General features: G+C 40.8%; 1 protein-coding gene across 2 annotated transcripts in view; it reads right to left on the bottom strand.

The window, feature by feature from the left end:
* Positions 1 to 12506, bottom strand: part of fut8b (fucosyltransferase 8b (alpha (1,6) fucosyltransferase)) — a 451073-nt gene that overhangs the window by 96229 nt on the left and 342338 nt on the right. For both annotated transcript variants that reach the window (XM_020929335.2, XM_055149122.1), the window contains one exon: positions 3853 to 4090. In XM_020929335.2, coding sequence (XP_020784994.1) covers positions 3853 to 4090 — 238 coding nt within the window. The remainder of the gene's footprint in view (positions 1 to 3852; positions 4091 to 12506) is intronic.

Genomic DNA, 12506 nt, shown 5'->3' with positions numbered 1-12506 from the left:
GAAGAGCCGAGGAACTAGTGGTACTGAAAAAATGCTGCTACTGAAATTTGTTAGTAGAAGATAAAGTTACTGCGGAGTGTCATCAAAATTATGTAATAAAAGGGGAAAAAAATCACCAAATAATACTGAATAGGTACCGAAAAAGTGTTGTTCAAGTCAGTGGCGGAGTTAGCAATTTGGGGGCCCAATGTGATCTTGAGTTTGGGGCCCTCACCATTTTTGTTTTGTTTTGTTTTTCCCCATTGTTCTTGAGACATGCACATCTCTATTTATTTGAATAATGGTGGATTAGAAACTTGTCTTATTAGTTCAGTCGCCTATAAATCACCAGAACTGAAAGTAATTTTATTTTTTGTTAGTACAATTACATTTTTGTTTACATCCAGTACATGTGATGATTATTGTTTTTCTTATGATTACTGTTTAAAAGTAAACTACCGTATTTTTTTGGACTATAAGTCACTCCGGAGTATAAGTTGCACCAGCTAAAAAATGCGAAATGAAGAAGAAAAAACATATATAAGTTTTTTGGGGAAATGTATTTTGTAAAATCAGAGACCAGGAACCGACATTTCATTTTGAAAGGCAAGTTACAGTAAAAACAACAGAATATTTTAACTGTTAATATGTTAACGTAACATATCAACAGTTATTCAGATAATTATAGCATAAACAACAGAACATAAGTTTACCAAACTCACGATCTCACTCCACGTCACTAAATCCATTGAATTCTTCATCCTCGGTGTCACTTCTGCGCAACTTCTGGAGATAAACCATAGATCCATGAGGTAAACAGAGCGCCGCTTCCTCTTCTGTGTCGCTGTCATCAGACTCGGCATCAGTTCCAGTTAGAATTATTCCGGCCTTTCTGAATCCCGACAGGATGGTTTCGATTGTCACTGAAGTCCAGGCTTTGTCGATCCATCCAGTGACTTCAGGAAAGTTGCATGGTGCATCCTCCCTGTTGCCGTGAAGCTGTGTTCTTCATCCCCGCTTTCCTCCAGTCAATCACAAGTTTCTCGCTCACTCCAAACTTTCTTTCTGCTGCTCAATTACCGTTTTTGGCTGAATATTTCACTATTTGCAGCGAGATAGCGGCTATTTCTACAGGAGACATGCGCAGTAGAGTGAAGTGACAGTGGTACAGGAGTAACAGGAGCAGCAGAAACTGACACACAAGCCTAGAGCCTTTCACGGCTGTCAGTCTGAAAATTAAAATATATAAGTCGCACTGGAGTATAAGTCACAGGAAACACCTAAACCATGAAAAAAAATGCAACTTATAGTCTGAAAAATACGGTACTCTCATTTAATGTCATTTTGATCAAATTGCTCTGAGGTCTTGGCCATTTAGTGAGACTGAGGGCAACTGGTTGGGGGCCCCTGGAGGTTTGGGGTCCCTAGACAGCCGCCTACTTTTGCCTAATGGTAGCACCACCTCTGGTTCAACCAGAATCAGACCCAAAAAAACTGGTTTTGTTTAAAGACGAGGAACTGCACTTCTATGTGGTATTAACTGTTTACACATTTAGACCACCATGTTACCTTTTATTGTTTTGAAAATGATATATTTGCCAAAAAACTACATATTAACAACTTTTATATGTTTAACTTTCATGTCTCCCCTCCTTTTGCTCTTCGCGCTGAATCACTCCCCCTTCAGAGCACTATCACAATCATCGACCTGGCGACGAACACCGTTTTATCTTAAGAACAAAGCAGGAAATGAGCCAAAGCTTTAATTAACATAATACATTAATTTCATTTAAGTGGACCTATTCTGCAAATTCAACTTTTTAGAGCTTTTAAGCATATTGTAGTTGTTTCCCCTCACCATTTACGTACTCAAAATTCAATTTGGGGTGATTCATGGAGTTGAGCAATCTTTAATCGCTAATTTTCAAGATGTAATTTTGGAGATCGACTTCTGTTTTTACCACCACTGGCACATGTCCACTGCTCTGTACTTACTTTATTCTGCAATTTGATTTTCTTAACTATTGACACGTGTAAGATTTGGCAGCATCTCAATGTCACTTTGATAAAAAAAAAAAAAAAAAACAATGGTAGTACGATCTGCAGCTATCCATCGTACGTGCCGACATCTTCAAAGCTCTTTGTTGTGATGATTTTACGGCAGGGGTCACCAAACTTTTTTCTCTGGGGGCCACATTATTGTTCCTGAGTGTGATGGAGGCCGGAGTCGGGTCGGTCGTGTAACAGAATTGTTTGACCCTGACGATGTAGAGTTTATTCTTTGAAAACCTCCACACGTTCTTTACATATCAGACAAACTGCATGGTTCTTAGACTGAACAAAAAAATAATCGGTCGTCCACTGTTCTTTGAAAACTCAGCACTCTGTCAACTTTTTGTACTTTAACATGAGACATTTTGTTGTCCTTAATTGCACTACAGAACTCTGCAAGTGCGTTGACGAGTTTGTCAGGTGATGAAAATTTGGCGGCAAATGTAAATATGTCATATAATTATTTCAATATAAATATAAGAACTTCATATATATATCATTTTTTTATTGAAAAAAATCAACAAAATACAAGATGCAGATGTAGTCCCATGAGGTTCATTTGGTCTTCTGATAATTTATGTTATTAGGTTCTTTTTTAAGACCAAGAGCTTGTTTTCATTCCTGACAGTTTCAGCTGCTCACGTGACTGCAGATGGCGCTGTCGTCCTGCCTCCGCCGGTAGGAAGACAGCGCCAAAACCTGTATAAACCATCTGACCGGACACGTCACAGCAACATCACGTGACTCTGAGGAAAACCGCAGGGAGCAGTCGAAACTGTGGGGAAAACAAACTCTTGGTCTGAAAAAAGAGCCTAATAACATAAGATGCAGACGTGTCATTATTTGCCAAAAAGTTATTTTTAAAAAGTAGGCCATGACAAGTTTTGAGGATTGCCTCATAGGGCCAGTTCAAGTGGTGGGGGGCAGAGAGGCTGGGGGGGTGTTCACATTGGCTCCCTTTGGGCATCACAGTTTTCTAACATGGAAGTCAGCGAATTTGTTTCTTTTCCTAAGTAGTTTTAGATGAATACTGTGTTTTAAAATATGCAAAAACTTAATGATCCACAGTGTCATAGATTATAACTACTGCAGACACAAGCACAATATGTCCTCTTTAACTCTTTCCCCCATGAAGACGACATTTGACGACCCCCCTGAACCCTTAATGACGACTTTTGACACCTCCGCTGTATCACTAAAGACGTGATTTGACGACCTTTAGAAATGGCTCGGTTTTTCACATTTAAACAGAGACTGCGATAGGTGGGGGCCACTACAACCCACACTAGACTGACCATTAGGATTCAAGGATATGTTTTCGCCGATTTTTTCCGAAGTTAATCGAAGTAGTGACGATGGTAGCTTCCGGAAAAAAACACAACACGAAACACGTGTAATGGAAAGATCGCGCTGCGGCGCACAGTTTTAGAAATAATGAGGAGCGGACGTATTTTATGGATAAGTTTAGAGAAAGTGACTTTTATAGATTTCAAAGTGATGATGAGGGTGATTATAAAGTGGAAAACAGCGATAGCGACGGACTTACACAGAGTGAAACTTATGAAGATGAGAACGCCGCTGATGCGTCTGTATGGAGTCCTGCGATATCCGAACAAACTATCCGGGCTTTATACTTGATTATGAACCAAAATTGCCCTGAAATCACTCGTGGAAGTCTGTTTTCTTTTATGCAATTATGCTCTATGGGCAGCCCTAGTAACATATGTATGGGTTGTTCCTAGTAGGCGTCCAGGGGGGAAAGAGTAAAAACTTGCCAAACTCACTTCACTTAATAAAATAATAACAAAAAGTGCTCCTTACCAGACCAGTGTCCAGTGGAGGCTCCGGAGCGGTCGGTGCAGGTGTTGCTCACGGGCAGGAACACGGTCTCCCAGCCGCCGGGCGCGTACCTCCAGTTGTGGGACTCCAGGATGAGGGTGCGCTGGGTGCCGTAGGCGATCATGAAGCAGTAGACCACGTGGTGCAGCTGGCAGCCGTACCCACAGCCCTTGTTGATGTTACACACCAGCTTACGGGCCTTGCTGCAGTCGGGAGGGTTCTGTAAGGGAGAAAAAAACAAGAAATTAAGTTTTTGTTATAGTAATGACTATCATAATTTCCAGACCTTATATATAAGCCGTTACTTTTTTCTCACACTTTGAACCTTGCATCTTATAGAACGATGTGGCAAATATATAGATGGATTCTTTGTTCGGCACATTGGTCTATGGTTTTGCAACATAGCTGATACGTGCAGTGCAGAAAACACATTGATCTAGGGTTAACGTGAAGTTGCAGCATTAGCAATGTCGTCAGCGCACTCAAACAGTTTATTGCCATGTGATAAAATAAGTTATGATGCTAACTTAACATTAGTGAGGGGAATACGTCTTAATGACCCGTATGCTAGGGTGACCAACTGTCCGTTTTCCCCTGGACATGTCAGTTTTTTGCGTCCTGTCCTGGGGGTCCGGGTTTTTTTGTGTTTTTTTTAAGTGGTGGAAATGTCTGGGTTTTCATGATCTTTCACTGGGCTCTCGTAGCTCTCTGTAACTCAGAAGGAGTGGACAGACACAAACAGTCTGTCAGTCTGCAACATGCCAAAGCGCAAATGTGCATTTAACAATGACTTGTACAAGAAATTCCCTGTTTTCTATCCCGGCTGGGACAAGTGGGAGGCCATGTGCACAGGTTGCGAGCTGGAGTAGCTCAATGTCGAGGCCCCACCCACAGTAAGGTGTCCAGGTTTTCACAAATGGAAATATGGTCACCGTACCATATGCCTTAAATGCAGATGAGTGTGTAAGTGATGAGAAGAAACGTCTCAAACTTCAGTATCTGATCAATAGAACTAACCTAGCCCCGGGAAAGCTGAAATCTACTGAAATCTACAAGACACTGACACATGGATCTGGTACGTGAGTTCGGCATCAAGGAGTCGATGGTGAGATTCTCGCGACGGCAGTGTGAAGAACCGACTCAAACCAAAAAGACGACATAAGTTTTCAGAGGCGATAAAAGCAGATGGCCTGACCTTGAAAACGTTCTTAAAGACGTGGACACCTGTGGCTTATATTCAGGTGCAGCCTATAGTCCAGAAATTATGGCAGTTTTATAAAAAATATGCAGACTTGATCATTTGCTCGTTGTGTGATTTACGCAAATGTTTTTATGATATTGCAAGCTGGGTCAACAAATAGACCTAAACCAAGACCGAGGTGGGTTGAAACTAGGTCAAAAGTAGATCTAAACCAAGACCACACAGGATTAAAACTAGCCTAAACTTGGTCTAAATCAGGTAAAAACTCATACCATTGAATGTTATAATAACTTGGGGTTTGGGTCCATACTGGGGAGCGATACACCAATACCGATATTGGTTAGTGCTTCTTCTCAATTTCATTTCTCTCCAGCGACAAGGTCAGGAATCGGAATACACTAGACGGTTTGCAAGAACATCGGAAGTTGTAGATTGCGCACCGACCAATCAGCAAAGAGCTGTGAAGCCATGACGTCAAACTCAAGCTCCTGTCTGTGTCCCTTTTGTGGTACAGCACAACAGTAATCGAAACGGTCGAGATGGATGTAGATGAAGACAGACATTCTGTGTTGACAACGATTCCTGAGATTGAGGATTAAAAGCCAGAACAAAGAGAATGTTTGGTGAATTTTAACAAGGGGAAAGACGTTATTGTCATTCTTCCGATGGGATTTGGTACATACGTCACGACCAAATAGCAGCGATTGGTTAAATTAAAAAAGTACCCGCCTACCATTGAGCGAACGAATCCTAATGCTGCGAGGTCAGACAGTTTCCACAAAGTGAAACCGGTTAATGAATCAATCTATAAAAAATCTGTGCTGATACTTAAAACTTTGCTGAATGAGGTATCTGTTCCGATGATATGGGTTCAGTTGAGATCCTGAATGGTCTTTATTGGATGGAATGAAACTATTTACAGGCTGATTTCGTCCTAGAACGTCTCATAATGTTGGAACTTTTATCCACACAAAGCAGTAGTTATCTGAAGGAAAATAACAGTGGTATGACACATTTAGATCTCTTGTGCAGTGTTTTGAGGAAATAAGTGCCATTTTCAAAGTTTTCAGGCTGGAATCCCCAAAATAATTTCAAATGGCAAACATTTAAAGGAGACACACTGAGCAAAATTTACTTTAAAGAGCTTGTAAATGTCAGAATGGCTTCCCTTTGCATTTAACATTTCGAAAATTGTTTTTAGAGTGATTCATCCATGTTTGAGTTTTCTTTTTACAATCAAGACACCATTGCCATCACCAAAGCGCCACTAAACATTAAAATCCATATTCATTCTTTGTGGCACTTTGTAAAAAAGCAAAACACAAGGCAAACCTGTGAGTTCAAAGACGTCTTTTAGCGTTATTCGTTTGACAGATACATCGGGTTCCGTAAAGCAGCGACAGAATGAAAAGTGAAATTTGCTTCTGTGACTTTTGTGTTGATCTACTGCTACTGTTTTTTTCCCGCTGTTCAGAAGCACACCGTAAATAACTGTAATAAGTCAGAACTTCAGAATCCATTAAGCCCACTTCAGATGATTAAGGCCTTAATACGAAATTAAACTATAAGCTTGATTCATTAAAAACTTCTGCAAGTATATTTGAAAAAATACATCATAAAAACACGGAAATTTAAATATAACACAAAAAATGACATAAATAACTCATCTCTATGATTTAAAGGACCCACATAACGATTTTCTTGTCTATGGCTACGTTTATATGATGATGGTCTGAAGAGAAGATGCAAAAGTGGCGTCGCATCTTCACTTTTTATTCCGCGTTTAGACGAGTGTTTTCAGGAGGAAATCTGCGTGCATACGGTGACGCAAAAGTGGAATTTGATTAGGTATGTTTGTACTTAAAGCAACAAGGGCGTCTTTGGACATACAGAAGTTTTCACGTCACGCGTTTTCATCAGCTACTCCTTCCACAAAGTTGTTCCACCATCGACCGGTTCTCCAGGTCTCGTCCATATCCGTCTGACTCGCCTGCGACGAACTGGTGCATCCAGAAATTGACAGAGGTGACTGCAGATCTACGGAAGCCGAGAAGGGTCACAACAAACGCAAACGCCGCAACAAATACAAATGCGACAACACAACAAAAAGCCACAACAGAAATGACTGCGGGACTCTATTTTAATGCAAATGCTGCAACAAATACAACGGCCAAAACGCAAACGCAAACCCCGCAACACATTAAAAAGCCACAACACATCAAAAAGCCACAACGGAAGTGACCGCGGGACTCTATTTTCTGACGGACTGATCAAGCGGCAAGTGAAGAAGAAGAACTACAACGTGAAACATAAAGGAACGGAGAAGTTGGAAAGGTAAGCAAAAGTAATTTATTGTTTTATCATTATTCGTTTCACGTTGTAGTTCTTCACTTGCGGCTTGATCAGTCCGTCGGAAAATAGAGTCCCGCGGTCATTTCCGTTGTGGCTTTTTGTTGTGTTGTTGCATTTGTATTTGTTGCAGTGTTTGCGTTTGCTGCGGCCCCTCTCGGCTTCCGTACAGATCCTTCTCTGTTCACTAATAGTATCTCTGCAGATTCTGTACATTTGTTGGGAGCCTCCTGTAAGTTTATTAGAGCTGACAGAGCAGTTTGAAGGTCCGACGCATGGAAATGATCCGACATGTTTGTTTCTGTGTACTGTATGTATGCGACGTAAACACATACGTGACATGAGTAGATCTGACCAGAGTTTTGCGTCTTGGGCAGTGTAGACGAAAACGCTACGGCGGAGCATATTCAACTTTTCCACTCTGGAGGGTGGCGTCATATTTTTGTGTTTTTAAGTCCCAAAAACGCCCTCACCGTCTAAACGAAAGGCACTTCCGATAAAATATTTTGTCATTTTTACCCGCAAGTGTTCTCGTGTAAACAGGCCCTAAGGTATAATGTTGTTTTTTCATCACAAACAAACCTGGAGTTGTGTTTTATTTCATTCACACGTTTGACACACAAACTCTTTCTTCTCTCAAACAACACTCTGAAAACACTCTGTTCCACCTTGTGATGTCACATTGCCATGAACAGCCAGTCCCTTCTACATAGAGCGTGAAAAAACATCCAAACTTGAGACGGTCCAACCACTTGTATTACCTCTCCAAACTTCTCCTAACAATTCAGAACAAAATATATAACTTCTTTAACCTGACATAAGTAATAGTTTGGTGCTGTGAAGGTGGATTCCATAAAAATCTGCACTGTTTCTCAACCTTTATGTAAATTTTCTCTCTTTTTTACATCTACCTGTCAATCACGCCCTCTGAAATCCACTCGTCTTTGTAAAGTTTTGCCAAAGTGTGTCGTTCTGGCTGCTCGGGTTCAATGTCATGTGGTAAAACAGGAAGTGCCCCACTGTGTTTTGAAACTCCATGCGCCTTCACTCGAATTTGGATAAATTCACCTCCAGAATTGCCAATCTGTACCGAACTAAAGGTAAAAGGTAGCTTAACTTGAAAACTACCACTACATGACAACACAAGGTGGAAGAGAGCACTTGGAGCTTTGGAGAGGTAGAGGGACTAATAATGCAATGTTATTCAAAAATACGTGAATGAAAACACAAGCTCACATTAATCAATTTTCCAATCCAACTTTATTTGTATAGCACATTTTACCAACACTATGTTTATATGATGAAGGTCTGAACAGAAGACGCAAAAGTGGCGTCGCGTCTTCACTTTTTATTCTGTATTTAGACGAGCGTTTTCGGGAAGAAATCTGCGTGCATACGGTGAAGCAAAAGTGTGTGGAATTTGATTGTGTATACTTGTACTTAAAGCAACAAGAGCATCTTTGGACATAAGGAAGTTTTCACGTCGTGCATTTTCATCAGCTGCTCCTTCCACAAAGTCGTCCCACCATCGACTGGTTCTTCAGGTCTCGTCCATATCCGTCTGACTCACCTGTGATGAACTGGTGCATCCAGAATTTGACAGAGGTGATTGCAGATCCTTCTCTGTTCACTAATAGTATCTCTGCAGATTCTGTACATTTGTTGGGAGCCTCCTGTCAGTTTTTTAGAGCTGCCACTTGAAGGTCCAACGTGTTTGTTTCTGTGTACTGTATGTATGTGACGTAAACGTGTACACGACGTGAGCAGATCTGACCAGAGTTTTGCGTCTTGGGCAGTGTAGACTGAAACGCTACGGCGGAGTGTACTCAACTTTTCCTCTCTGGAGGGTGGTTTCAGATTTTTGCGTTTTTAAGCCCCAAAAACGCCGTCACCGTCTAAACGAAAGGCACTTCCCATAAAATATTTTGTCATTTTTACCCGCAAGCGTTCTCGTGCAAACAGACCCACACGTTAAATAAAATAAAGCATAAAATAAATAAATAAATAAGCAATATGTAAGCAAATAGGCAATTTTGTGTAATATAGGACTTTACTAAACAGTCCAGTGCTGTAAAAATTGAAAGATGCATTGTGTAACTTTTCTGGTGGAGGGTTCGTCAAATGCTTTTCTTCATGGAGATGTTATTGCTTTGTCTGGAATGTTTCCCAGTATGGCATTAAACCTTTCTATCATCATGGAGACCAAACCAGACCAAGTTACAGATCAGATCTGTGGAGAGGCACCGACGCTTACAGAATTCAGAAAAGTTATAGTTTTTCTAGGTATTTTTGAGCTGTAAAATCACCTGTAACTGAATAAATGTAAGGTAGATTTGTTTAATATCACACTGCGGGACTTTCAAAGCAAAGCAATAACATATCCATGGAAACAAGAAGGTGAGGGACCCCCGACCGAAAAGTTACACGATGCATCTTTAACGTTTTCCACTGTTACAGCTCAGGCAAAACACAATCCTATTACCTTAATGTTTCCTGAGACGCAGCGCTCCACTTTAATACGACTTTTATTCACGACCTGCCTCGGAGTATTTTAGCCTTTCCAACGCGCTTACGGTTAATGCATTGTTAGCGTCTCTCCGCGGCGCACTTTGGCACTGACGAAAATAGCTAGCATAAAAATCCTCCTAGCTAACTTTCTTGCTTTATTCTCGTCGCTTTTTTTTTTTGTTTTGGCTCAGGTCCCTCCTCTCCGCTCGTTATTTCTCACTCAAAACGCCGTCGCTCTAATTTCTTCTCCGGATGCTGGTGCCATCGTGCCCTCCTCGCTCATCTCATAAATTAGCTTCAATGCCATCGGCGCGCGAAGCAAGGAATAGCAAAGAGGTTAGCGAACTAGCGAGTGTTTACTTATTTTATTTTTTATTTCAGTGTATAAAAGGTGAGCAAAAAATAAGTAGGGAGAGGGAAAAAGGATGCGCATTGTGATTGATTGTGTGAGGATATTTTCGAAAGTAGTGATTAGAAGGTGGCGGGTGCTTTGTACATATGCGTAAAAACAAAAAGGTAAAACTAAATAAATAAAAGAATAAATAAAAATGTAATAGTAAAAAGGAAGACGTAAAAAATATACAAAAATAATAATAAAAAAATAAAAATTTAACAGGATAAATAAACAATACAAAAATAAATAAATAAATTTAATTGGGTACAGTTCCGAATGATTATATCAAAGCTAAATCCGCACCCGCCTGGACCTGTTAACATTCTACTGGTTACCCGCCCGTGCCCGAGATAAATCGGGGTCAGCCCATTAGCCCATTAGTCCAGCAGCCCAATAGTCCAGGACTAAACCAGAACTAAACCAGGACTGAACCAGGACTAAACCAGTGTCATTAGCGTAAATATATACACACTGCAACTGCCGAGTCAATCGCCAGGACTACCTAGGTCTAAACCAGATCTAAACCCGAAATAAACCAGGACTAAACCAGAACTAAACCAGGACTAAACCAGGACTAAACCAGGCCTGAATGAGCTCTAAACCAGGACTAAACCAGGAGCACAGCCGGCGAGCCAATCGCCTCCTCTGAAGGTTTTATGTAATAAATTCACTGAAGTCTCTCGGCCTGGTCCATCGTTCCGGGAAAAGACTGGAAAATGTCACTTGTTTCCAGGGCAACATCCAGGACGCGCGTCAAGTATTTTTCTCCCGTTCATCATTCATTTGATTCACCTGACCCGCCCGTGTGTAATCACTACCCGCCCGTAAAATTCCAGAATGTTAAAACCCGCCTGTTTCAGCAACTGTTTGCAGGTACCTGACCCAGTGCAAGACTCTGGGCAACTGTCTTGGCAATAGTCCAATGAGGTTCATTTAGTTTTTTTTAGTTAATTTATGTTATTAGGTTCTTTTTTCAGACAAAGAGTTTGTTTTCATACCTGACAGTTTCGACTGCTCACTAGTGCTTTTAAAATACCTTGACAAGACTTTATTTTATATTATTGAGAGACTTTTGACGATACGATATCACAATATTTTGGTTGTTGTTACATCCCTAGGAAACACTGATCTCTATGTTGTTCTGTTTTGTTTCATTCACACAAGTTTAACACACAAACCCTGCACATTTAGGCTGAGTTCTTCTCTCAAACAGAAAACACTCAGTTCCAACTTGTGATGTCATGTGCTAATCCCAACTCCAGATATGTTTTTGATGAGATAACAACACGATAACACGACTTAAATCTCACAAGAATTAGGTTTGCATGATATAAAACCTTTAATCCGTGGTACAAAAAGGTGAAAATAAATAGACCCACGCGAGGATGTGATTGGCTCTTGTAGTGCAGCCCTTCTAAACAGTGATTAGACGCTGGTAGGAGTACTTTTGTGAGGAAGCGGCAGATGTGGAGGGCTGGGGGTAATCAGGACACGGGACACCCACTGGAGCTGCACTGAGGTAAAACCGGGGTAAAATGAGGCGAGAGCAGCCGGGGTTATGGATCAGTATGGACAGGGATGACAGAATGGAGACTTTGAAAATGTGTTTACTTACAGAACACTGAATATCTTGAAATTTCCTATTCTGTATTACGTAAAATTGACACTTGTGAGTTTTAAAGGTGCAATGTATGTCATTTTTTGGTTTGGGGGGGTCCGTCACCTGCTTGTTTCGATGGATAAAATGTCATTCCTCTGCCTGGAATGTTCCACAATATGACGTTAAACAGCTCTACCTTACTTTTATTCAGTTAGAGGTGGTTTTATAGCTCAAAAGTACAAAAAAAAACATTAATTCTGAGTGTGATTGGGGTCGCCTCTCCATGGATCTGACCTGTAATCTAATCTGTTTGGTCTCCATGAAGATAGAAATGTTTAAAACCATACAGAGACAAAGCAGTAACAGCAATAAACTCCATGGAGAAAAGCATTTGAGGGGCCCTACACTAGAAAAGTTACGCCATACATCTTTAAGGGCTGATCCTTACGCAACTATGAGGGTAAAATGCATTCTGGGAAAACAGCTTTTGAAGGTACAATGTCCCATATAACTCTCTGGCTGCAAGTTGATTAAATGAAATATTAAAACACATGGAAATGGAATGGAGACCAAAACTGACCGAA

This window comes from Boleophthalmus pectinirostris, unplaced genomic scaffold (genome assembly GCF_026225935.1).
Source record: "Boleophthalmus pectinirostris isolate CB_2022bp ecotype Guang Dong unplaced genomic scaffold, ASM2622593v1 HiC_scaffold_13, whole genome shotgun sequence".
NCBI lineage: Eukaryota > Metazoa > Chordata > Actinopteri > Gobiiformes > Gobiidae > Boleophthalmus > Boleophthalmus pectinirostris.
The sequence above is the reverse complement of the archived record's forward strand: the minus strand, read 5'-3'. Positions and strand labels throughout refer to the sequence as shown.